The sequence below is a fragment of the Oryzias latipes genome, chromosome 4 (genome assembly GCF_053564925.1).
Source record: "Oryzias latipes strain Hd-rR chromosome 4, Olatipes_Hd-rR_3.1".
Lineage (NCBI taxonomy): Eukaryota > Metazoa > Chordata > Actinopteri > Beloniformes > Adrianichthyidae > Oryzias > Oryzias latipes.
In genome coordinates, this window is record NC_136240.1 from 31,042,587 (window position 1) to 31,069,893 (window position 27,307).

The 27,307-nt window shown below is 43.2% G+C and overlaps 1 protein-coding gene across 8 annotated transcripts; it reads left to right on the forward strand.

Annotated features, from left to right (window-relative positions):
• Nucleotides 1-579: 579 nt before the first annotated feature.
• Nucleotides 580-27,127, forward strand: tp63 (tumor protein p63). Of its 8 annotated transcripts, none has more exons than XR_013655631.1 (14): nucleotides 580-827; nucleotides 4,053-4,184; nucleotides 4,261-4,390; nucleotides 14,472-14,723; nucleotides 20,826-21,012; nucleotides 21,085-21,200; nucleotides 21,405-21,514; nucleotides 21,599-21,723; nucleotides 21,973-22,055; nucleotides 22,145-22,269; nucleotides 23,356-24,351; nucleotides 24,536-24,683; nucleotides 25,623-25,716; nucleotides 25,814-27,127. XR_013655631.1 is itself a non-coding variant. In XM_023954479.2 (14 exons), exons 1-14 carry the CDS (start codon nucleotides 772-774, stop codon nucleotides 26,108-26,110), a joined length of 2,013 nt encoding a protein of 670 aa, XP_023810247.1. In that variant the 5' UTR covers nucleotides 584-771; the 3' UTR covers nucleotides 26,111-27,127. The 8 variants fall into 8 exon arrangements, 7 of the variants coding, with proteins under 7 accessions (XP_023810247.1, XP_023810248.1, XP_078802408.1 ...); XM_023954479.2 differs by having other exon boundaries at nucleotides 584-827; nucleotides 21,599-21,735; nucleotides 24,206-24,351; XM_023954480.2 differs by having other exon boundaries at nucleotides 584-827; nucleotides 24,206-24,351.
• The last annotated feature ends 180 nt before the right edge of the window (nucleotides 27,128-27,307 follow it).

Genomic DNA, 27,307 nt, shown 5'->3' on the forward strand with positions numbered 1-27,307 from the left:
TCGTTGAGGAAAAAAGGTTCAGCGCACTGTCTAGTGGGTCTGGATGACCCAACTCCCAATGTTTAAGTGTCTAGGATAGCACAAGGGTTAAGAAGACCCAAAGTGTTTCTGTCTGAAGTCTCAGTTTTTTCCACCGCTCCACATGGTGAATGTTTATGTCTTTTAGCACAGATATAGTAACCACTGCTGTTTGGAGGTGCCTCATTGGACGAAAAATGCCCTGAAATTGTAATGGATTTGAGATGGCAGCATGACGCAACAATGCATGTCCAACGCCGGCTAAAAGATGCTTCGGAATCTGGGTGGAAATGTCAGAACAAGGCTGGAGAAACACATGGAGAGGGACACAAGTAGTGAGGGGGTCAGGATCTGTGAGTGGGCATTTGTTGGGTGGGGCTGTAGGGGGTTGCAGGGGTCAACTGTAGTTGCTTGATATCTATGTCCTAGTAACAAGAGAGCGGCTGAGATCTTGTACAAGCGTACCATTGGATTGGTCGGACAGCTGGCTCAAGCCCCTCCCACTTGTTGGGCAGCTGAAGAAAACATGCCTAAAGTCAAAACATCTCCCAAAGCTCATTCACTCTGCACTGTACCCTCTGGCACTTTAATGCAGGCCTGTTTGTTTGTTCATTTGGATGTATGTACAGATACTTCTCTTATCCATTAGTTATATTTACGGTAGTTTTGTAGCTCAAGCACTTTTTTTTATTTTTTTATACACGTGTCTTTATGACATGCTCACCATTTTGAAGTGAAGTTTGCCATGACAACATGAACTCACCTTTCCAAGCCGTGCAGTATTACCCAGAGTTCCCCTTCCCTCATCGGTAAGTACTCCTACACATCACCAACTGATTACTAAATGCGACTTGTGACATCTATTAACCTGGCTGCTCAAACTAAACATAGTCTACATACAGTTAACCCTCCAGTTCACTCCAACGGCCATGGGTGGAAGGTGGGAATGTCACTATTCTTCCTTGACCTGTTCTGAAGCCATCAGGAGGGCGCGAAAATCCAGAGAACTGTTGCATGGATCCACAGCAGCGGCGATATATTTATTTGCATAATTTTAGCAAAGATGTGTGCGTAAAGTGAGGTCACGGGTGATAAGAGATAGATTGGGTCACATCCTTCAACAGGAGCTTAAAGACGAGAAGAATAAACCTTTACAGATAAAAAAAAAAAAAATTCGCAAATATATGAACCTGATCAACTTTTTTTGTTCACTTGCTAATGTAGCATCATGTGTCTACATAAATAAATGCTTTTGTTCATGTTTAGTAAACTAGGTAAATGTGAAAATCCCTTGCCGTTTATATTAAATAAACGAGATAAGCAAAAACGAACTGTCCCAAGTCCCACCAAAATAAAAATTAATGCAAGACAAAGTAAATAGAACATTACATAAAAATGTGTACAAAAATGTGAAAAATGCATCAATACATAAAGCTGAATATGGCATAAATAAAGCAAATAAGAAGTAAGAAAATAAAGCAAAATATTATCTCAACTGCCTTTACATTGTGATTCTAATTCTATTGTGTAGCTGAATTTGTTTGCTGCTGTTGGACAGTTGTAGCTTCTTCCAAAAGCAAACATGTTATTAAGTTTAACTGGTGCTAAAAATGCTTTTACTTGATGTTTTGCACTAAACTGAATGACCAGCATTTTTTCTGATTTATAAGAACACGGTTTGCTTTGTTTTTTGTATCCAATCCATTTTTTAGCCATGTTCATTTTCTGTAAAGAACAGGGAAAACAGGAGAAACTTTGGAGCTTTCTATTGTTTTGCAGTCATGTTCCTCTTACAGCCAGAGCTGACAGATGAGACAAAAAGGGTTTGGGGCCTTTTGAAAAGTGATTAATAATGACACTGGAGAAGGCCCCGCGATCTGCCGGGCTGTTTGTTTTGATTGCATTTTCATCGGTCGCTGTGCCCAACCTGCCGGGAGACAATGGCCATCCCTGTTTAGTGCTGACCTCTGGCCTTGTCTCGTCTGGAGGCGCTGCGCTGTGTTTAAGTGGATGCTGAACAGCCTTTGCCCCGGGCTACGAGAAAAACTGCCTGAGTAACCAGACACCAAAAAGCAGGTAAACAGCAGTCAGAAAACGGACAAAATGATTCACCCAAACGCCATCCAAGCAAAAACAATCCTTCAGTGGAAAATACAGAGATAAGATGTTGGAATTTTTAGGAGGACAAAAAGGATTTAAAAATAAACTTTAACCTCCGTAATTGTAAGGGCCATGGGGTTTTAAACACCCATGTTTTCTGAGCTTCTGAAAGCTGAAAGATTACACATTTATGTTGTCCAACAGGTGGAGGTTTGCCCTGTAACTGGCACTAAAGCTATAGTTGTTAAACTAAAAAAGAGCACAAAGTTTCAAAGGTGTGCTATAAATATTTATAAATAACTCCTAAAGGCATATGTAGGTTATAAAGGATCAGGTATTTTTCGTCTCTTAATGTCTTGGTAATGAGAAGTGATTATTTCTATTTCTTTGAAAACATGTTGCATCATTTTTATAAATGTTACTGAATCAAACTAACAAAAAATATAGTGTTATTAGAAACGTAACCTGATGATCTTCAAATCAGACAAATAATGAGTTAAGTTTCGTTAGTTGTGCTGTAGTTGGTACTAGAGCAACTTTTTCACTTAGAATCTCACATTTATCTCTAAAGTACTACAAAAATGTGTAAGTATCTAATCAGGATTTTTTATGACAAGTTGCACATCTCCGTATGTTTGCAGTCATGACCCTGAAATGTAATTTAATCTGACAGCATTCAAGTTCCATTTAATTAATTCGAGTACATTTCTAATTAATTAAGTTAAAAAAAACGGCATCAAGCACCCCAACACCTATGTGAATGCAGACTATCAATACATGTATAAATAATTGTAAGTCTAATTTTACAAAGGAAACATCTGCCTAAATTGAACCAAGCCTTTTTGTGTTGTTGCTGCTAAATTAAGCAGAAAACTAGGAAGACCTGGAAAAAAAGTCCACATCTCCTCAAACTCCACAGTTCAGCTAAGATCAGTATGGATCAAGCTAAATGAATAAACAGGCTCACCAATGATTTGTTTAAAGCACTGTTAGTCATTTCTTTTATAAATTAGTTAAATGAATTCACGACAAAATACTTCCTACTGAATTCATCCCATACACTTTAATGGCATGTTTATTTTCATCCTACAACATTGATGCATAAATCACACGCCTTACTTTATTTCAGTATTCAAAACAGGAAAATAAAAAGTAAAGTATCACGCAATTACTATGTCTTTTTGTTGATTTATTTTTTCTCCTAATTCAGCTTGGCTTAATACTGAAAAAAACTATTCTTAATCAATTAGTGATATCTAACTCCACCTCTAAGCTTCACATAAGGGAAAACTCTTCAACCCCTCTGGTGCGTCTCCTGCATAAGTAAAATGATTTGCCTCATTAGATATGCCTGTGTGTTTAAGTCTGGTATTAATATCAGTCATCACACAGTGTCGGGGAATTCCAAAGCCCAAAATAGTGCCAGCTTCAGATTATGGTCACTCTGCCAACCCACCTACAGTACCGAGATCGTCCAGCTGTACACATTCCAGAGGTGGTGGCAGCGCTATCATATAGACTGTGGGGGGAATTCCGCCTGTCTCAGACTGCAGCATGCGCCACTCAGCAGGAACAATGGCAGGCTGAGTGCCGAAGCAGGTGTAAAGTTTCAAGGAAGCAGGTCAAGGTGCCTCTGTCTGAATGGTGCATAATCACCATTATGTGTAGTACAAATATTCAGCATTATGCAGGCTGACTTCTTCACAATGGAAGTTCTCTTCATGAATGAGTGCCAGCAGGACTCCTCCTCCTTTCTTTGACTGGCTGGGTGGTCAAATCTCCAGCCTGCACATAAATCCTCGTGCTCCGTGTTTGCTGACAAAGCAACTTTTAAAACTACAATTAAGACGTGCCTTTTTCAGAAAAGGCGCAATGACGAGTGCAGGTAGTTTTGAATCCAAATGATGACTTAAGCTGACACTGTCACTCCGCAGACTGAGGGACCCTACATCCCGGTTGTCCTGGAGGGACAGCTCGTTCCTCACTGCCATGGCCCAAAATCAGTCAGCACAGTCCGACTTCTCCAGCCAAGATGTGTTTAACCAGTTGTTTGATATGCTGGACCAGTAAGTAGAAGAGACAATTCCACGAACAAACAAAAAAGACTGCAACTGTTGTCCAGATTGGTCTGTTTGGTTTCAGATCCGCCATCCATTCAGTCCAGCCCATTGAGCTGAACTTCACAGACAGTCCAACTGATGGGTCCACAGGAAACACCATTCAGATCAGCATGGACTGCATCACCATGCATGAGCCGGATGAGACGGTCTCTGTAAGTATGAAGGTTTCACAGAAAGTCTCACTGTCTAATTTGCTTTTTCACCTGTTATACTCGTTTTTGGGACATGATATCACAGCAAAAGACAACAATTAACTAAAGTTATTTTCTTAATCCAAAAAAATGTTTCCCAAATGAATATTTTTATGACAGAAACAACAATTATAATATAATAATACAGCAGGTATGATTGGTTAGGATTTTCCAATCTCAGCAAATGACTAAATGATTGATTTGACCACAAACCTGTTCAAATCATTTTCATAAACTGCATTCAATGCATAATCCAAAACTAATATGTTTCGTTTTCTTAATGTCAACGTTAAAATATTTAAAACTGCTTGTTCGTCTAGCCAACCCAAAATGTCGTTTTCTTTTTACTTAAATTGTAGGTTTTTTTTTCCAGGATGGTTTTACAGAGAATTTCAACACACCACTAAAAGGGAATGGTTTATCTGTTCTCGTCTTAGATGTTATCAGGGCTTTCTTCCTTACACCAAACCAACATGAAGAGCCAGCAGAAACAAAAGACCTTTTGATATATTTCTTCACTTACCCAGCATCAAGGCAAAAAACCCCAAACTACATGATGTAAAAACAAAGACCATCTGCTGAAGGATGCGTGTGCCATGACTGTGCAGGAGAGCCTCTTTGTAGATGATAGAAACTGTTTTGATTCTCAACAAGTGAACAATATTAGAGCAGAAACATAATTAAGAAATCAGTGCTTGCTTTATAGTTTCCAATCAAATTATTTATCAAATTATATTTCAAATATGGGCATGAATTGAGGCTTGGACACTTTGGTTGCAGTTACGGTACATAAAGTACCGGTAAGATTGTTTTCGCTCTGTTTGCAGTTCAGCTCCATGTCCCACTGCATCTAAAAAGCACAAATTCGATTTAATCTGTGCTATCTTGACTTTTTCTGAAGGTAACTTGGCTTAGTGTGCAGAGTTTTCAGGAGTTTTATTTTGAAAATTAAGGGAATTTTGATAAATAGCTTCCTCGTTGTATGATATTTTTTTACAAAATATGCAAGTTCAGTTGAAGCAAGAACATTTTCTTCATTTCCCCATCATTAGCCAATTCTGTCAATTGTTAAATCATGCCATATGATTAAAATATTTTACTATAATCTGACAAACTGGTTTGGATTAGTTTCAGGGCCCTGGGCAAAGATTTTTTAGGTGTAAAGAGGTGAAGTATAAGTATCTTGGGATTTTGAGAGAAGGATAGAGCAAAGGATTGACAAGGGGGATGGGAGCAGCATCTGCAGTGATGCAGTTGCTGAATTGGTCCATAGTTTTGAAAAAAGAACTAAACTGAAGTACATAGTACTCCATTTACTGTTCAATCTATGTTCCAACCATGACATCCACAGAGTCATGTCGGAAAGGATTCGATCTTGAGTTTTCTCTGCAGGGTGGCTAGGCACTCCCTTAAGCGTCCACACTGCCCCCTGCAGCACGCGTTCAAGCAACCACTTCCAATGAAAGGTCTATGTCAACGTCTAAATGTCCGTTTCAGGCTTCTGTGTTCAAAAGTCATGTTTCCCCGTAACTACCCACATAAATCTATAGATAACTTTTTTTTTTTAATAATCAGGGATGGATTTTCCAGGATACCAACTTACTTCCTCCAATATGTCCTGTCCAGTGTTTGTAACACAGAGCTTTAGTAATGCAAAGTACATAATCACAATACTTTTTATTGTAACAAGGTTTTACTAGGCAGCCCACATGTTCTGTAATGGGTTGCATAGTCTGCATTAGCTAATCCAAATGGACCAGTGATGCTCACAGGTATTAGCTGAAAAAAATCTTTATATTTGCTTTTCTTTAACCAGCTTATTGTTTGGGATTTAATCCATTTTCCTAGCAGTTATTATTACACACAAACAGGACCTCATTTAATTAAAAAATGCTCAGTGGTACATCTGTTAGATAATATAATTTTTTTATATACATTTTTGCAGATATGGTGATGAAATGAACATAAAATAATACAGATGTCACAAGTGTGAGCTAACACCATTTGTCCATTCTGTTGAGCCATTGATCGAATTGACATATTTTTGCATTTCATTGTTCACAATCTTGATCGAACGTTTTTGAATGGCTGATAAAAACAACCCCTAGCAAAGGTAGTAGGAAACCACTGGAAACAGGACCAACTTTAGAATCACAGCCCAACACAGGGGGATATTGGCTTTCAGCTTGCTTATTGTCTAAAAATCCCACTAAAAACATCTATTTTTAATCAGGATTTAAGCGTGGGGGGAGGGGGGCAGCTTTTATGTCTAGTGGCAGGATTTAGCTTGAACTGTTCTGAGCCTAGTTTGCACTTGCACAAATTTTGAAAGAACATTGATACCATACTACAAGCTGACCTTAGCATAGTTAACTTATGCAGAGTGATCACAGTTGCATAACCCTTTCGTATCCTAGGCACTTTAATATTTGGAGTTGGGTCATCTAGACCCACTAGACAGTGCTCTGAACAATTTTTCTTCAATGATTTGTGATCTTCACTGGTGTCCACCAGGTTATCCACCTTTGTCATGGTAGAAATAACACGTCTAAGTAAGGGTGGGGTCACCTAAGATAGCACAAGGGTTAATAAAACAGATTGTAACCTGATTATTTTATGTACTTGTAGAATAAAGTCTCCACCTTTGCAACTCTCAGTTTATATTCAGGGCTTTTATTTTTAACTTTAGGATAAATACTGTTGCTGTTTTTATTTTATCCACACTCAAATGGCCCACTGCTCATGTAATTTAAGTTCACTTCTACTCTTTGATGGTGTGTTTCGTTCTCTTTCATCACACCACGACTAACTTATGTGAGAAAAACATTTTGGTGGTGGTGTTTTTAGAGTTTTAAAACACTGTAACCCTTGTGCTATCTTAGATGACCCCACCCTTACATTGACATGTTCTCCCTACCATGACAAAGGTGGATTAAGGTGGAAAGATTTCATGTAATCCATGGACACCAGTGAGGTTCACAAATCATTGAAGAAAAAAGGTTCAGCGCACTGTCTAGTGGGTCTAGATGACCCAACTCCCAATGTTAAAGTGTCTAGGATAGCACAAGGGTTAAATTTACATTTCTAATCAAATTGTTGGTCATTTAAAAAAAAGGGGAAAAAAGAGGTCATCTTATTCAAACCTCCAGCTATTACATAAAGAAACTCTCCATTTGAGCTCACTTGTTCTGAAGGGCCATATATCCTGCAGAGAGTTCTACTATTGGGATGATGTGAAGTTCCACTCCCAGTGTAGGAATGCTGTTGTCCAGCCAGGGAGGTAGAAAATAGCAAATTATTTTTTTTAATTGTTGGGTAATGTTGCCCTGTGCATCCCCTAAGGGGGCCTGTGCTCTTTTGAACTGGTGATTAATGGCTCCAATCCCAGCACCCATTTTCATGCACACCGGCGTGGGCGTGGTCTGATGATCAGCATACCAGCAGCATCCATGACAGCCAGAGAGCTTGCCAGCATGGCCACTTGCCCAAGTCCTAACCAAGACAGGAGTCTGCTTTCATTAAAGCATCATTGGGCAAACACACCCGCAGGTTTACTGTCCCGCCCCTCCACCACATCTGAGGCGTCCCGTTTACCAAAACATTTGAACGCCGTTTGCCGTTTTGTGCTCGGAGTAATTTATTTATGTTCATGAAGTTTACATTTTGTGAAAAATCTCTTCAGATTGTGGATTTTCGCTTAGCAGCAGCTTGACACAACACCTGCCTCTTGTTTGGAGCTCCCAGCTCTCATCTATCAGTATGCGTCTAGGTAAAGGTTGGGGGTTGCAGAGAAGGGGGGGAAGTAAGAGGATAAGGAGAGGGTAGGATAACATGGAGGAATGTAGGAGGAATGGTGGCTGGAAAAAATGCTATGTCTAACCCCAAACAGCTGATTTGTTGTTGAGATAAAGCTCTGATCAGCTGTGCGTGAAGGTGCAGTTGTTAAGCTGTTGGACCACGGTCCTCTTCAGTTACAGGCTGGAGTTTAGGCACCTTCGTCGTGGAGAAGCTCTGTCGACACACAGCTTCTCTGAGATCTAATTACACGTTTGTGTCGGCTTCACACTTTTTCACCTTAACTCTAAAATGAAACTCCCCTCGCAGTCACACACAAGCAGTTTAGTGCTGTTAACTAACTTTAATAGAGTTTTCTTAAAAAATTCAATGTGATATGGATCAGTTTGTTTCGTCTTTTCTTTTTCTCTGCAGTCTATTTTGACTCTATCAACCCATCTTCCACTTTACTTTTCTGCAAAAATGTCTGCTAAATGTTAATCATCATATTAATCACACAAACCCTTTAGCCTGAACTGTTAGATTTATCAAGACCTGTTCCTTTGAATCTACTTACTAAGATTGCTTTTTTTTTTTTGAAGGTAGGAGTGCAGCACGTCGCTTTGTAACGCTCCACCAGTTTGCCTCCAGTATATAAAGAGGGGTTTTTAAGTCATCACGCCATAATCCGAGGGTTCATCATGGTCCAACTGAATGACTTAATGTTTCCACACAGAGGGGGAGAGAGGAAGCAGGTTCCAGAGAGTTCTCTGGAGAAATGTTTTAGATTCAACCTCTATGAGAATTTATTTTCCAATGAAATGCCATCATGCTCTGATGCTTTGAGAAGCTAATTATCCTATATGTCAGATTAGTATCCTATAAAAAAAATTTCTAAAATCCACCTTTTTTTAAAAGTAGATTTCTTTAAAAATAAGACGGGTGTACATAAAGAAGAAAGCTCAGATATAATGATTTGGTTTTGTACACCTTTTCAAACGTCTCACTGCAGACAAATGGCAGTGCAAGAACATTTTAAGCATTAAATAAAGGGTGTTAGCACTAGGGAAACTGGATTTTTAGGAATTGCCACCCAAGCAACGCATGCTCTGCTCTCACCTGTCAGTCTGTTCAGAAGCCTGCTGTGGTTTAGGTCAGGTGTCCGTGCCTTCCTATTATTGCGGCTTGACACCTGATGCTAAACTAATCTGCCTGACTTTAGGAAGAGGTTCTTAAAAAAGAAAAACTGTAGAAAAGCTTCTTTTGTTTGAGCCCCTGGATCTGTTGATCCCTGCAGATCCTCGGCTGCTGCCAGCTCTCCCAATAGTTTAGTTGATTCAGACAATGGAGAAGTAAAGTCTCCCTCCCAACTTTGTTACAGTAATATAAGGTTTTTCAACTCCAGATTTAATTATTATAACATTTTCTTTAGCATTTCAGATAATGCAGATTCACGGATTCTCTGCTGTTAATTGAAATTTGTCCTGAAGTTGAGATGAGTTCGCCTGAACGCCTCTTTTTGTCCCTTTTTTTTTTACACTATTTGATCAAGTTCTGTTAGCATTCATCATTGTCAAGGGAAGTCTGAGATTGAGCTCTTTCAAGGGTTTATTTGCATATTGTAGCAGGTTGAGCTGCAGGGGCATGCAGCCCTCAGGCCAGAACAAGGCGTGGGCGGTGATTGGAGAAGCCAAATTCATGTCATTGCAGTGCTTAAGTCTTCAGATGACCACAAAACTTTCTGACCACAAGACAAATTTGTGCGCCCTCTGGCCTTGTGCTAAGAAGTCATTTGTGTCCTAAAACTGCTCCTGGGTTTTTTTTTTTTTATGCAACGGTCCTGTTTCCTTCTGCAGTATGGATTCACATTTGTATTAGTTTACATGCATGTACATGGAATGCACTATAGAACACAACAAATCTGGAGGTTTGCTATAATCAAAAACGGTCAATATCATCCCGCCAGCTTAAAAACTGGAAAACATTTTTCTCATAGTGTCAGGATTCAAAGACTTTTTTGTTTCCCTTTGCAGCCACGCATAGTGAAAATGAAAATTATGAAACATAAAGTTGGGGGGAGGTGGCTGCTCGATGCCAAAATCTTTATTGTACCTGAGAAACAGTTTGTGTTTCCAAAACAGATCTACAAGAGTCGTCTGTGATAGATACAAGTGATGTGAAGGAGTCGCATTGTTTCTCTGAGGCCTTCTCTTTCTTATTGATCACCTGGAGAGAGGAGCAATTCTTATGCAAACGGCAGCAGTCAGTCTGCAGCCTGATGGCCTCGTCCCTCTTTCTCTGCACTGATTGATCACGTTTAGGGGGAAAAAAAAACAGTTGCATTTAACAACCGTTTGTACTTTTTTTTCCCTCTCTCCCAATTTAGCTTTTGTGACAAAAATTTACTTAAGAAAGATGTACCTTATACTTATTTATGGTGTAACTTTAAAAATTCCTTTTTTTCTCCACAGTTTTCCCTCTTTTGGGTCGCGTAAAAACCTACTATTGTTGTCGCAGTCAAAGTTAAGCGCGGCCTCCAAATGGATAAAGTTCTTTTTCTTCCCTAATTCTTGAAGGAGGTTCAAGGAGACGCTGCGTCTTCTTGGGATGGGTGTGGACTCTGGCATTGGACAGGTAGCTCCTTAAACCCCACCCTCCTCCTCCAGGTATATAGGAACTTCCAATAGGGTCCCATAGAAGCTTCTGCCTGTCCACTTTGCCATTGTTGCCCACATCACTCCTTTAGAGTGAGGAGAAGAGATTTGTGGAATCCTGGAGCCAGTGGAGCAAACAGCAGCAGCTCTGCTCAATCTCAGCGCCAACATGTTGTACATAGAGCCGGGGACCACTGCAACGTACAGTGAGGTAGGACCAACTGCGGACGAGCGTTGATGCTCTGTGGCTTAAAGACACATCAGTGTCAAATTCCTATAAAAATGCTAACAATATAACCTACTCAAACCGTCAAATGTCTTTTATTTAAGAAACTATGGTCCAAAAACTCGATGGCAAAAGGACAGGCAGCTTTTTCAAATTGAAGAATAATTACAGGAATTGATTACGTTGAGGCTATAGTTTGATGTTTTTTGTTTAAACGTTGACAGTTTGTGCGTTGTTGAGCGCATCTGCGTGCATGTGACAGACTGCAGAGCAGGGGAATGTAAACACCTGGTTTCTTATTGTGAAATGGCTGTTTTCGGGCTGGAATGCAGTTAATTACATCTGATTGGCTCTGATTCTAGCTGTTTTTCTAAAAATTGACAATCAAATTTTCGAATTTAATCGAAATCGAATCGAATTTTCTGAAGAACTTACTTTGTAAAAGACTTCAGAATTCTCCCCGGGGAAGTCTACGTTGTGTGTTGGGCGCCTGTTTTGATTCAAAACACTGAGGTGTGGTTTTTTTTTAACACCATACGCCCTGATTTGACTACATTTTCTTTTAGATTAATAGGAAAGTTTGTAAAATAAATAGATAAAAAGAAGTCAGAGTGGAAGAAAAAGGTTTAGTAATGAAGTTAAATGAGAATCTTTTTTTTCCAAAAATCGTCTTTCCAGAACAAAAAATGGATGTTTGCAGTGCAGCAAGAGTTAAAAAAACCTTTTCATGTTTTGGGGATTTTCATGCATTTTCTCTTAAAGATCCAAAGCAGTTTTTAGCTAAGGGGAGAACATTAAATGTTTAACTCAGTGGTTATAACAATTTATGTCAAATGTAGCTGAAGTTTAAAAAAAAAAAAAGGTTTTGAAGATTTTATTGTCAAAACTTTATCAATTTTCTAAAGGGAGGCCTTAATCTTGATGAATCTCATCCTCCTGTTAGTCTATTTGTTCTTAGGCCTCCATCACTGGTTGCTTCAGCAAACTGGCGCTGTCTTTGGATTTCTCCCTTTCAACAGCTTAACTCTATTTCCAACACCGATGCAGAGCGCCTGAGCGCTGATGGATTCTCAGATTGCAGGTTGCAGATAGCAGGTGTGTCAGGTCGCTGTCTTTCAAGTTGTTGAGCAGGGGGTCTTTAAGTGGTGTCCCGCTCCAAACCTCCAGCGTGTGAGGTATCGGGTTCCCCCGTCCACAGTCTGTGGGGAGCCGCTGCAGCCATTAGAATGGGACTGGCCAGGCGTTGCTGTTTAGTCCAGGGTCGTAATTGCTTTAATGGTATGTTGATGTAGATACAATCACCTGGTCTGCCCACCCTAGCAGGTATAAAGAAACAGATAGACCCCCGCCCCGGCCCACAACAACCCCCAGCCCTGTTGAGCTTTTAATGCCTCCCTCCCCTGTGGTCACTCATCACAGTCTCCCAGATGCTGGCTCTAGAAATGTGCAGCGGGTCACCAGAGAGCCTGGAATGGAAGATATTCTCCCCCAGGGCAGGTCTGCTGTGGGTCACATCCGTCTGTGGCATCACCTTCACAGCTGCACAAATTCGTTATAAGCACTTCTATCTGTTTCGTTCTTTCAGTATAAACAGCTACGTGATGAAAACGAGACATTGTTGTGGTTCTCACGTTTCTGTTTGCACGAGGCTCAGAGGTGATCAAATCTCTGTTGATTACAGGGAGACAAACTGGACCATTCGTCGGCCCACAATGCCTCTGTCCTCCTCAAGCGGCGATATTAGACCTCAAACGGGCAGAAAATCTTTAGTCAAGGCTTTGGGCGTCGGGGGCCGCTGATTTACTGCCCTCCTGCTGATCAACTGACGTCCCATAGGCCCAAATTCAGTGTGGGCTATAAACAGAAGGAATTTTTAAGAGCTGCTAATGTGATGATTAAACTGTTACTGTATTATAGTGGAACAAGATCTGATTAGAGGAAATGAAGAGAACTTGGATTAAAAAAAAACTCAAGCTTTGACACTTTCCTTCCGGTCAATTGAACATTAAAAGCAATGAGTTCAGGTGAGACTCTGCTGGTCTAACTGGTCAATTATGGTTTTATCCTCAGTTGTGTTTTTGATGCTTGCATTTTTTCTGACCATCTTGGAGGCACTTCTCTTCGCTTTCATCTCTGTTTGATCTCTGGCCACCATCAGCTTTTCCTTGGAACAATAATTTGGAATTGATAATTGGTGCCTGTCACTTCCACGATATCGGCTGCCTGCATTAGGTGCTGGAGGGGGGGGGCTTTGATCTCACTGCCTGAACGCTTCATTGGAAATACACCCCAGTTCAAAAGATCTCTGATATCATCATCAGTCACTCTCATTTACGGGAAGCTGCCATTCAAACAGGAGACTTGGGTAATCCTTGGATCTCTGTTCCGCCCTTTTTTTCTTTTTAAGCTTGATGCCGTTTCTTCATGTGTTTGGTTATTTTTAGGTGGACCACTCATGGTGGTACCCCTTCTCTTTGTTTTTTTCTGCAGTCTGCTGAGGTGAAACACTCCTAAAATCTGTGCATAATAGATCCTTTGTGAGGGAGCGAGTGTTTGAGGAAGCCTCTCCGCTAAAGACTCAAGGATCTGCAGGAAAACCGAGCTTTTACCGTCTTTGTCTGTGGATGCAGCCATCACTTGTCCTCCAACACCTGCATGTCTAGCATAATTGCTCTTCAGACTGGCTCTCATAAGCTCTGGTGTCATTGTTTCCGGGGGGGGGTGTTGAGCCGTCCTGCCCACATAGTTGTCCTCGCCCAATCCTGTGGTGTTGTTGCACATGTAAGCTCAGATGGACTCAGATGACCTCGGTCAGGTGTGTCCGTCTCACTGTGTAAGTCTGTCTCAGTCCGTGTGGGTTTGTCAAAGTCCACAACACTGCATAATAACTTAGTACCTAAAAAACCGCTTTATGTCGGTCAGTGCGCGGTGCATTAACACCTGGCAGTGCGATGGATGTGATTTGGACAGCTGTGGTCAGCCATGCTTGAAATAAACAAGAGGCCCTGGAGGGATTAATGGCCATCTAAAGAGTGACAGACACGGCACCTCTTCTAGGAATGTGGTGTTTATAAATGGAAAGGAATGGAGTGAATGGCCGGCAGAGCAAGCACGAAGGGCCTGGCTCCCACCCAGGTGTTTTCTCCATGCAGATTCTCCATTCCTCCTGTCAGAATAGTTTTCAGGATGGATGGGAGAGTGACCGTTCATTTATTTTCTTGCGTAAATTCCGATCTTTTTTTTTCATTTCCACTATAAATTACATGTAAATGTCCTCTATCATCCAAGCTCTTTATCAAGAATCTCATTTGCTCCTTAATGGTAGATCAGAAGCGTCTCACTTGTCTCCTGTAACCATGTTTGTGGTTTTGTCCCCTCCCTCCCACAGTCACAGTACACAAACCTGGGACTCCTGAACAACATGGAGAACATCCAGAGCAGCTCGACCTCCACCAGCCCGTACAACAACGACCACGCTCAGAACAACGTGACCGCCCCGTCACCCTACGCCCAGCCCAGCTCCACCTTTGACGCCCTGTCCCCATCGCCGGCCATCCCGTCGAACACAGATTACGCCGGGCCGCACTCCTTTGACGTGTCCTTCCAGCAGTCCAGCACAGCGAAATCTGCCACCTGGACGGTAAGAATCTGCACCAGCCAAAGATCCTCTCTCTGAGCTCACTTTCTGTTACACTCTAAGAGTAGTTTGGGTCCAGATCCTTGATAGTGTTGGATAATGTCCCTAAAAAAAGAATCACAAAGTTTGACCTCAAGTGCTGCGACAAATTCAACAAACTGCTGCACTCAGGACTTTTTCTGTCTGTCTTATTTTAAGATGGAAATGTCATAAAACACTCAACAATCAAGAAAAGTTCATTTTGTTGCACTATTTGCAGAAAATACAACTTGCATAAAACCCCCAGATCACATAAAATGTTAAACAACACATTTGTAAAAAAAAGAAAAGCATGTTTGTATCAAATTGTCTAAAGCCAAAGTAATATTATTTGTGCCACTTCCTGTGTGATTACATTATCAAAAATTGACTATGTAAATATTAAAAGTTTAAAAATGTGCATGAGCACTGATGGGGATTTGTTTTAATGTGAGAATGGGAGCAGAAGCTGTCATGGTGTGAGTAATTTGTGAGCGTTGCAGATAAGGAAACGTTACCTTTGAACTGGCTGTCAGTGCTTCAGGCTAATTCAGGTGTACGTTGAAGTTCTGTGTTGCACAATTACATCTGGCAAGGAAGGACGTCACCCGAGAGCCTGAAATCAGGACTAAACCGCTGCTGACAGACAAAGAGGGGGAGCTTCACTCCCATTTCTTTGTAAGGCAGACCTCCACTTCCTGGATTTCATCATTTATCCTTGAAACTTTGCAAACTTTATTTAAGTGTTTTTACTAATTAACATGCCTCCATGTTATATATATATATATATATATATATATATATATATATATATATATATATATATATATATATATATACGGTATATATATATATACGGTATATAAAAATATTTATTTATTTATTTATTTTCAAAGCTCAAATTTAGAGGCTGAGATGTTGATGAGAAAGGTAAATATGTTGAGGCTGTGCTCCAGGTGTGGTGATTCCCTGTGCAGCTAGATGTCACCATGTGATCCTCAGTGAAACGACACAACCAGCCAGTCCAGCTCTATCATTAAGTGTGACAACAGAACTGAGCGACAGCTGTTGCTCCGCCTGCTTACTTATTGATCTGCAACTCAGAATTCCGAGTATTACGCTCAATGACTGACTCTGAAAGGGAGTAGAAAAGCTCTCAGTGCTGTCCTTGTGCTGTCAAAGATGAGCGCTAGCTGCCACAAGATGTCTTGCATCACCTGCTTCCTGCGACACGTGTGATAATTACGTAATGGACCTGCATTACCATAGCGACTGTCATCATGAATGAGACATCATTACTGCTGTAAGTCCCCTGTGTCAGATAAAGGCTCAGCAGGTTTTCCGCGGCTCACTCTGGCTGCTCCTTCCACACTCAGGGAGGAGCTCGCTTCACGTCTCGGCCACGCCAACTGTGGGATTGTGACATTTACCCAATTCCCACACTGCATACTCATCCGTCTCATTTTCACAGCCCAAAAACAAAAGTGTTTGTCTTCTGTTCAACTGTGAGGTGGCGAGGAGGGTGGTTTGTGGAGAGGCACGCCCCAGCACAGGCCATCCCAAACACATGTAGTGGAGCAGACTGTGTCCCAGAGTCACAACACATGACGCAAGGCTGGTTGGATTACTCCGTCTTGATGGCGAAAAGTTGACATTGCTTCTCATTGCATCAAACGTCAATGTGCGTTGCACATGTCCAACAGGAAGTTGGTTCACTGCTTATTATTGTTGCTACAAATGTTTGGCTTCCATCAGTACAACCATTGTGTCATTTTTAAAAATGGTTTGACATTTACTTCTTTATAAAGCATGTTTTTTTATTGTTAGGCAAGAAAATTGCTGGACCAAAGATGGAAATAAAAAACAGATTAAAGGTTTAAAGTTTATTTGGTAAAATACTCATTAATGGTACTTTTTGGTGAAGAAATGCTGGCTCCCTTGGAAAATTTTAGTTCTTTTCTAGATTTCCAAATGTTTTGACTCTACTGTCACTAAAGGAACCTGTTACTCATCTTCCTCCAATACAAAACGCATTAAAGTTTTTGACTTATCCTCAGCCAGGCATTATTTTCTTGGTCTGATGACTTTCCTTGGTGGTTCAGAGTCATTCTTTCTGGCTTACAGCAGTGGTCTAACTTGTTCTGAAGATCCGTGACTGAAGTGCTGCTTCTCATCTCAAAGGAGGTTCCCTCACCTGATCTCTTGTAAAGCCCCCATAATCGCAGCTCAAAAGCTCAACTGCTGGACTGATGGACTGATGGCACAGCACTGCTGTCGATGGAACTAGCATGGCTTTTCTCTGTCACAGATCTGCAAGCGCGCTCTTTTGAAGACCTGCGGGATCTTCCATGGGACTTAGAAGACTGTGTACTGTACTTTTTGATGACTGTTCTTACGGAGACACACCTAATCCCTTACCCACACCTTAACCTCTTCCTGTCTAGCATGACTGTGACACACCGACTCAAAAAAAAAAAAAAGATGCACACATCAACCTTTTCCCAGAACTCCTCCCACACAGTTTCCTGGCCGGCACTCCCGCTGTCTCCCTGACGTTCCCACCTCCATACTTCAGTTAGAAAAAATCCCTCGGCCAGGTCAAATGAATACACAGCCCAGGGATGTTTTATCTTCTTTGCTTTACCAACTAATGGGCTGTTGCAAGTGCATCAGCCATTGTTGGGGCGAGATGCCATTATTGTGAGGGTGAAGATAGCTTGTGTTTGCCCTGTGTATTAGACTGCCACCACACAGTCAAAGGAGAAGAATGTCATAGTTTGAGCCATCAGAGGGATGCTCTGGAGCTTAGGGGGATTACAGTAATGGAGTAAGGACCTGTAGAGAATACTTGTGTAAATAGTGTGTGGCTCTTTCCTGAACTCTGTGCTCTTGGAGTGGGCTCTGTCTTTTTGAGAGAGTTAAGCTTGACGGCTACATCTCACATTGCGCCGGAGGAGGAGGAGGAGGAGGAGGAGGAGGAGGAGGAGGAGGAGGAGAGCCTGTGAATGTTTAAAAGAGAAGAGTGTTCCAGCGAAAGGTAGCAAGACGCAGCTTGTCCCAGGAACATCTGTGGACCCGTCCCACGCCTCACAAGATGGGGCTGAGACTTGTTTGTGTCAAGAAGCTTGTCACGACTCGCCCATCATAGCCAAGACAAGCCCTGAAGGGTACAGATGGGAAAAGGCAAAGGGATTTTTTTTAAGGCAGAGTTGGAAAAGTTTTTATGATAGTTCCTCGATTTTACCACAGGCGTCATGGAAAAACAGATTCCGACAGTCCAGGGTCCATTATTGTTTTTTCCCACCAAGGCCCAACCCTGTTTTGTTACTTCAGATGCAATGTAACACCTCAGTGAAATGGCATAAAGGTGTTGGAAATCATTTAGGAGAACAAGTCATTGCCTTTGACAAGGAAATCTAAACAAATACTTATTTTCTTTTGTGAAATTTGCTTGCACCAAAAAAGGCTTTAATACCCCCTTTTCAGTGAGTTTGGCTTTAAGATGCACTTCATGCCATTAAAGTTAAAATAGAAAAAGTTGTAGTCAAAGCATCATTTAGGACACTGAACCCCCCCCGCCCCAGTGTCTACATGAAGCTACAAGGCAGCGTACAGGTCAGCCTCGGGACAGGAGCCATCACTGAGATCAGATCCTCGAGATAAGGGCTCAACGCACGGAGCATTTCTCAGATTAGTATAAAAAGTATTGACAAAATTAAACTCTAAAAAATACAGTTAGACTCCATTTTCCGAAGGGTTTTTCAAACAAATCTGGTGCTTAACTTTAGGAAAAAGAGTGAAGGGAAAAAAAAAACAATCTCTTTGAATTATGTTTGAATTAAACAGGTTTGGGAGAAGCCGCAGGCATGACATGACATGTCAGGTATGAAGAAGACAAGACCAGAGGCGCCAAACGACGCTTGTTTAAGGCCTGATGTTTGTCAGGACTTGACTTCTGCATGCGCCCGCAGCGCCTGTCAGGGAGAAAAGAGGGCTTCAGCTGTGGGCCTGTCCCAACCTGCACTGCAGGAAGTGTGTTTGTGTGTGCGAGCGCTGCAGGATTTGGAAAGTAAAACGGCACAAATGCTGTACGGTCCAAGCCTCTGTTCAGATCCTCTGATGAAGGAGTTTAGAATATCGTGTAGATATTTCTCCTTGTGCACGGGTGGCCTAGTTCTTGCACCGTGCTGTCGGAGTTCATCCTCTTTCCGGTTTTCATGGCCCTCTGACACGTGTGTCAGCCGAATCGTGTCACATGGGAGCTCGCAAACAAGAGTTGTCTTTCAAATGATTGTGATGGAGCGGCCCTGCGTTGTGCGCCGTGCGTTCCTGGACTGTGTAATTCACACTGCGACCAATGAAAGGCCCATAATTACACGTTAACACCTGAGCGCCGCACCCTGTGTGAGCCACTGAATCCCATCAGTCAACTGGCTGTCCTCCACCCTGCACACTGTTGGCTTTAGCTTGTTGCTTTCAGCAGGCAGCAGCAACTCCTGCGCTCCCCACTCTGCAAACACAGCCCCAGCAGCACATAGTTGTGTGCTCAAAGTTTGTAGCTGGAGGGCAGGGATGGTTCTCTGCTGTGTGGGTTTGACATAGAGGGATATCTTCTAAACAAACTTTGGTTTTTGCTTTAAACGTCTTTGATTAGATCTAGTTGTGTTATTATTGCCTATAGCTAAAAGAAAAAAAAAGGAAAAATGTTCTGCGTAATTATTCAAAACTCCACACGGTGACCCCTCACACGCTCACACGCACACACACACACACACACACACACAACTTTTTTCCTTTCCTTTTGCTTCCTAATCCTCCCCTCTCTTCGGTGTTTAGCTCTTTCCCCTGCTTGGCTTCTCCAGCTCATTTAGCTGATTGACAGAGGAGCACGGAGAGTATCAGGTTAGGAGTGAGAGGACAAGCACCGCCATTTGTCTTTTTTTCTTTTTTGTAAAGTCGCTTTGATTTAGAGGAAGAATCAGTTGAGCCACTGTGTTGACGTTCACACAACAGAGCCTGGGCTGTTCTAGTCTGGATCACTTTAATTGCACACATTCATGCACAAACGGCAAATCAAAACACTGTTTTCTTCTTGTTTTACGCCGTTCCACTTGCTTTACGAGGGCGTTCTGTCCGTGGGTGACGTGCCCGGCCAAAAACACGCAGCTGGGAAAGGAAAAGCTGTTTTACGTGTGTCCTTGTGAAGACAAAGGCTGTGCCTGGGGAGCAGAGGGGGGGAATGTCTGTGGCAAGCTTGAGTAATATTTAAAAATCGGCGCAGACAGGTACTGGGATGAGCTCCTTTTCACGGAAACCACATTGAATAAATGTGGAATTTTATGTTGCATTATTGTCAAATGCAGCCGCGAGCAGTTTTTCACAATCTTCACGTCTCTTCCCCCAGAAATAAACCTGACAGGGAAATATTTCCCTCCACCCCCGTCCTGTGTCTCCTGCACAGAGAGGATTTAAAGCTCTGCTTACACAGCACTGATTTCAACGCTTTGTTTACACAGTTGGGTTGTGCCTATTAGTAACAATTCCGTCTTTCTGGTGGCTTACTACTCATCAGCTCCAACAGTGCCAGGGATCAAGGCACATCCATTATGTGTGACTGCTGGTTCTGCCAGCCTGTGGGAGCAGCCGCACACTCTGGCAGCAGCCGTCCTCTGTGGCTCCTGCACTCAGCCAGCCACTTCAGAGGCCCTGCTCTGGATGATAAGTGGCCATCAGATGCTTCAGCAGAGTGCTCCCCCATTGAAGATGAAAGCCGGGGCTGGTTTAATTGCTCCTGGAGGGGTCCACTTTATGGCGTGCCTCGGAAGTCCTGAAGGCGATCTTTGAGGTCGCTTAATACACACTTGTAGCACCAAACCCTGCACGGGTGTTGTTTTTGTTAAGCGGATCATAATCACAGTGTTGTGTTTAACCTTTTTTTTTTTTTTTGCTTCAGGGAAAGCAGAAGTGCTCAATCGGGCCAACAGGTGTTGCCCAGATCAAAACTTCTCCAAGAATTTAGGAAAAAAATGTGGGTTTTTTTTCCTCCTAGCAAATAGTCACATTTCTGTTTTCTTCTCCATATTTCAGTACTCAACAGACCTGAAGAAGCTGTACTGCCAAATTGCAAAGACGTGCCCCATTCAGATCAAAGTGTTGACCCCGCCGCCGCAGGGAGCCGTCATCAGGGCCATGCCAGTGTACAAGAAAGCCGAGCATGTGACTGAGGTGGTGAAGCGCTGCCCGAACCACGAGCTCAGCCGCGAGTTTAATGACGGTGGGTTCCTCACAGTTCTCCAGATTATCCTCCAGCTTCAGCTGTTTATAACGAAGCTCATGTTGCCTCCAGGCCAAATCGCACCTCCGAGCCATCTGATCCGAGTGGAGGGAAACAACCACGCCCAGTACCTGGAGGACTCCATCACAGGAAGACAGAGCGTCTTGGTTCCCTACGAGCCTCCTCAGGTGAGCAGCATGAATGAAAGTCCTGTAAGAGACAGACATTTAAAAGCCTCCAGACATCTTAGGGGGTCTTATTTGTCAAATGTTAAGCATCCATGAGGAAGCAGCATTTCCACAGATGCACACACACACACAAAATGGATTAATGGCTCAATCTAAAGCCTCATATCTGCTCACCCTTCCTGTGGGTATTCTCCTCCTCCTCAGGTGGGGACAGAATTTACCACCATCCTGTACAACTTCATGTGCAACTCCAGCTGTGTGGGAGGAATGAACCGGCGCCCCATCCTCATCATCGTCACCCTGGAAACCAGAGAGTAAGACACACTTTTGTCTCTTCTTCATCGTCCTGAGCTGCTCTCAAACCTCCAGTTTCTCACGGATTCTCCTTCCTCTCCCAGTGGACAGGTTTTGGGCCGCCGCTGCTTCGAGGCCAGGATCTGCGCCTGCCCGGGTCGAGACAGAAAGGCGGACGAGGACAGCATCCGCAAGCAGCACGTAACAGACGCATCAAAGAGCAGTGAGGGTACGAAACGCCGTAAGTAGTGCTGGGGTTGGTGGCGGGCTGTCCAGCTTTGTCTCACCTGACATGCTGCCCGTGTCCAGGAGCCTCCTCCACCGCATCCACTAACCCTTGTGGCTCGGAGTGCGCTGGCCACTCTTCACCGCCCCGCCTGCCTGCTTCCTCGCCTGTTTCCCCCTCCTCTTGCTCAGGGTGACTGTCTCTGCCAGCACATGGCTACTTGTATTCAGTGTCTTTGCTGTCCTCTTTCAGGTTATCGCCAAGTTTCCCACGGCATACAGATGTCCACCATCAAAAAGAGAAGATCCACCGATGAGGAGGTCTTTTGTTTGCCTGTAAGAGTTCATCTGCTGCTTCTGTTCATCGCCTCCTTCTCCGTCCCGGGCTGCTCACTCACGGCTCTCCGTCTTTCTGCCCCTTACAGATCAAAGGCCGTGAAATTTATGAGATTTTGGTAAAAATCAAAGAATCCCTGGAGCTCATGCAGTTTCTGCCCCAGCACACAATAGAGTCGTACAGACAGCAGCAGCAGAATCTCCTTCAAAAACAGTGAGTACCAGTCCGGAACCCCTCCCCAGACCGGGAGTCTGCAGCTTGTCCTGGAATGAGGACAAACTCATGACTGACCTGTAGATGTCACTGCGCTGAGTGCCATGGCCTGAATGGTTTTAGTGGTGTCTGTTATCTAGAAAAGCAGGATCTGGAGGTCAGGACTGGGTGTAGTTCTGTCATCAGCAGGTTCAGTGAATTTACTCAGAATTTGCTGAATGCTGGCTGCCACAGAGGACAAGCCTCGAATTAAGTCGAGCTGTTTTTCTTCTCTTCTGCCCTCTCATGGGAGACGAGCCAAAGCTGATGAATCGTGACAAGTGAACCTGGCTACGCTTTTGTTAAGGAGACGCTTCCAAAAAAACATGGTTACGCCTTTGGGTGCTTTGCCAGGTTTGCACAACAGCAGCAAAGAGCATCTGCAGCTCTGTCTATTAACTGCAGTATAATTAAAAGCGCCTCTGATGCACATGTTCATGCAAACTTTGCTTCGACCCACCCTTTTCCTTAAAGCAATGAAGAAGTGCTGGGATGATAATTACTGCTTATGTTATGTTCCTCACTCTTTGGAGGCCATGCTTGCGTCGCTTCTGTTGGCAACACAGTGCTGCTAAACATAAAAACATGTTTCCAGAACTCATCTTAGATTGTAAAAAGTTTTTAAAGTTTAAAAACGTATGGGATTGAAAGGCCTTGTTTGATGTTTAGCTTGTACCTGGATCATCTGACAGTTTGGGGTTTTTCCACTGTGTCTCCTTCCTTATTTTTGTAACTATAGTTTTTCCTTAAGAAAATATTTCCTCCAGATCTTTCTCCTATCTTTACTCATGCTAAAGACAACACCCTGTTTTCCTGAGCCTGAAAAAAAGACCTGCGTGTGTCTGGCGCCACCTCCTGGTAGATGGTGTTAGTACAGTGCACTTATTGTGATTCTCAGCTGTGTGACATGACTCTGTGAGGACCTCTCTTTCTCCCTCAGAGTATAATTTTTTCAGCTGATATCTGAAACTCTCTGGGACCTTCTCCTCTTCTGCTAGTGAGCCCTTATTTCTGCTTTCTGTCTTTCTTTCTGGTTCCTCCCTGCAGCCTGATTAAAGCCCGCCTGGGTAGCCAGCTCCTGAAGCCTGCAGGAGAGCAGAGGCGGCGCTGCAGCTCCTCCTGAAGCCGCCTCACATTCCTCCCCCTCTTCCTCCTCCTCCTCTGGACCTTCCCTCTGTCTACTTTTTGGTCAACTTTCTCTGATATCTGCTCATCTTCTGCTCCGAGGATTTCAACTGTCTTCTTGAGTCGTCTGCTGCTGCTGCAGCCTCCTTGTCCGTCGTTTTGCTCAGCTCTTTTAGTTTGTTACCTGCATGCTTTTGTTCTGTCAGTGTGAGCGTTTGACAGGGTTGCCGAATGTGACGGCCCCCTCAGTCTCCCACTTGATCTCACAGCGTCGAGGCTTTTTGTGAAGCTTTGGAACATTTCTGCCCTCCAGTCCTTCTGAAGCTGGACTGGAGCCGAGCCGGATTTTTTTCCCCCCAAATTATACTTGACGTACTTTATTTAAGCCTGTTGAGCCTTTGCATTGTCTATGGAGCTGGACTCTTTGAAAAGACTGTGATACTGACAAAGTATGTCCCAGTGCTGGTCATGTTTTTTAAGTTCGCTGCAGAGCAGTTTGTGTGCGTTTAACTGTGTTCGCTTGGATGAGAAGCTTCTGACGTGACGGAGCAGACTCTGTGTGACCACTCTGTTTGAGACAGACGCTTCATTTGGAGGCTTCTGAACTTTTGTCAGAACATAATAAATTGATTTTTTGGAGGTTGAAACTGGTTCTTGTCATTGATGATGGAAAACGTGAGGTGTTTGTGTGTGTGTGCGTGCGTGTGTGTGTGTGTGTTTGGAGCCCTGAGGGTGTCACTAACACCCCATCCCCTCCTGTCTGTTACCCTAGAACCTCCATGCCATCTCAGCCCTCCTTCGGCTCCACCTCCCCCACCCCTGGCAAAGTGAACAAACTGCCGTCTGTCAGCCAGCTCATCAACCCCCAGCAGCGCAACACGCTCACCCCTTCCAGTATGACAGGAGGCCTCACTGACAGTAAGTGTGCTCCTTCAGTCCTCTTTCTCTGTCCCAGACCATGACCCCACCACCTCCGCCAGTCGTCAGATACCTTGTGGGCTTATTGTATAAATGCGTTGCCCCCACACACCCCGCCAGCTTTTATGTCGTAAAAGCAGGAACAGTGTCGGAGGGCTCACCGCAGCTCCTTTTGTCTCTGCAGTGACTCCCATGATGGCCCCCCACATCCCCATGAACGCTGACATGAGTTCACTGAGCCCCACACACGCACTGCAGCCACAGCTACCCCTGGTGCCCTCCTCCCACTGTACCCCCCCTCCTCCCTACCCCATGGACAGCAGCATCGCCAGGTACCTCAGCAAAGCTTGAAGCCAGATTTCCACTGAGCACACACAGTTCGCTCCGGTTTCCTAGGAAACGCAGGCAGCCCAGGGCTCACCCAGGTGTCACACTGGCAGCGTGGCGTTTGCACTGCGTGTGCGGGACGGCTCCCAAACAATTAGGCCATGCACACTACTGTTTTTGTGCAGCAGATCAGTCACTTTAACATCATGCTGACTGGTCTTCAACCAAAACCTGCTTCTGATTTTTTTTCCTTTTTTTCTTTTAAGAAATCACATAACGTCCACAAAACTTTGAAAAAAAACGATCCAAACCTTGCCGCACTGAGCAGAGCTGAACTGTACTGTCTGGTGGAATCTTGGCTTTTCTTTTAATGTTTTTGGAATTTAAGTTGTTTTTTAATAAAATTGCCTTTGGTCCCTGTAAATTTAAATGTCTGACAGGATTTCATTAGGGATGCAACAGTTCTCGATTCAAAACTGAACCCTCTAATTGTGGGCATTCAAGGTGTTTACGTTAAAAGAGTCAAACAATTTTTTCTACATCATAGTTTTAACCAACCACTTTTGCTTATTTGCAAATGTAAAAAAAGGTTTTATAAAAGATTTCACTTTTGAAAACACAAATCAAAAGTCAAACCAGAACAGAACCATGACCCAAAAAAAGAGGTTTGAACTTGAACTGAATCTTGAGTAAAATAAACTGTTTAATCCCTAAGATTTAATAAGATTTCCTCACATTCAAGTTCATTCCACGTTTGTTCAGCTTTCAAAAATGAAAGTTGTCCTTTTTCTGGCATTTTAGGTAGATATTATCTCTCCTTAGAAGATGAATCCACCCAAAGTGTAGATGCAAACCTTTCTGATAACATGTTAGTAAAAAATAAAAGTCTGCTGCGAAATACATGTCAGAGTCTAAAGCGGCATCTGCTCCTTGCTTCCTTGCAGTTTCCTCGTACGACTGGGCTGCGCAGGCTGCTTGGATTACTTCACAGCACAGGGTCTAAGCAACATCTACCAGATTGAGAACTATAACTTGGAGGTGAGCCCTTGCCTATCCAACACGAGTCAATGCTGGGTTAGAGACAAGAGTGGCTCCCCCTGCGAGTACTAACGCTCCCCTGTGTAATGACCACTAGGACCTGTGCAGGCTGAAGATCCCTACAGAGTTCCAGAATATCATCTGGAGGGGCATCATGGAGCACCGACAGGCCATGGATTTTTCCCCCCCTCCTCACATAGTGCGCACCACCAGTGGAGCCTCCACTGTGAGCGTGGGGGCCGCCGAGGCCCGGGGGGAGCGCGTCATCGACGCAGTGCGCTTCACCCTCCGCCAGACCATTTCCTTCCCGCCACGCGACGAGTGGTCCGACTTTTCCTTTGACCTGGATTCTCGCCGCAACAAACAGCAGCGCATCAAAGAAGAGGGGGAGTGACTCCCCCCTCCCCACCCCACCCCAACCAGCCCCACCACGTCCCATACCGTCATTTCACGAGGAAAACATTTCAAATGAAAACCTTCTCAGTGTACACGCTTTGCTGTACATACGGCCAAACGCACTTATCTCCATCCTTGTGCTCCAGATCCCAGAAGATGCACATGATGTTGTCGAGGAGAGGCGCATTTATAGAAATTTCTTGAGAGCACTTAAGAAATGCTGAGTATTTCATCGTTGCTTAGATATTTTTTTGTGTATTTTAGTATTCAGGAATCACCTTCAAGCATAGCATGACTGGAAACAGAGGGTTTATTCGGGCTTACATTTCTGCTGTGGACCATAGCAAGTGTAATTTAGTTTACTTTATGTTCTTCACTGTTATGGCCTCATATAGCCGGTCAGTTCTTTTGTCTTTTGTTTTTATGACAAATGACATTGGTTTTATACATTTAAAGAGTATTATGTGACTGGATCCATCTTTTTTTTTTGGATTTCTGCGCGCGTGTGTGTGTACATGATGTGCAGGTGGTTGTGAAGAATGTGTGATTCAGTGAATTCATTTCTTGTAGCCATTTAAATATGTAGGCTTTACATGACCCAGTGTTTTTACAGTTAAAGGGTATTGACTGATCTTTGTAGTATTGTTTACTGTAAACGTGGGCTTTGATTTTGGTTTTTTATGTTTTGCTTTTTTTTTTGGCTGTTTGTCAAGCTCATGCCAAGTTAGTTTTTTGTTTTTTATGAATCAGGACGCCTGTTTGAGGGGAATGCTTCTTAACGATGACTACCCAAAGAAACTGATCAAAATGTACATAAATCTGTATAGTCTCCTCAAAAGAAGCACCTGATTTCCCTGTGAACGAAACCGACATGATGCTCATCTGCAGCCATCAGCCCAAAGCCAGCCCCGTTTCCCAGATTATTTTTGTATATTGTATATATGTTGCATTTTATCATGGGTATTTTGATATGAATTTTAAATAAATAACCACTTTGCAATATTGCATGTCAACATCTCTTTGTGTCAGTTTGGTTTTTTTACATTGCTCACAATGAGGTAGGGATTTTTTTTACGGATAGGGAGGTGATTGCATTGGGGTGATAGACTAATCCTCATTTTGTGTTTTCCACATCATGGTCTCACTGTGTACAGGTACAGTCTGTTTTACTTATCCATTGTGCTATCCTAGGCAC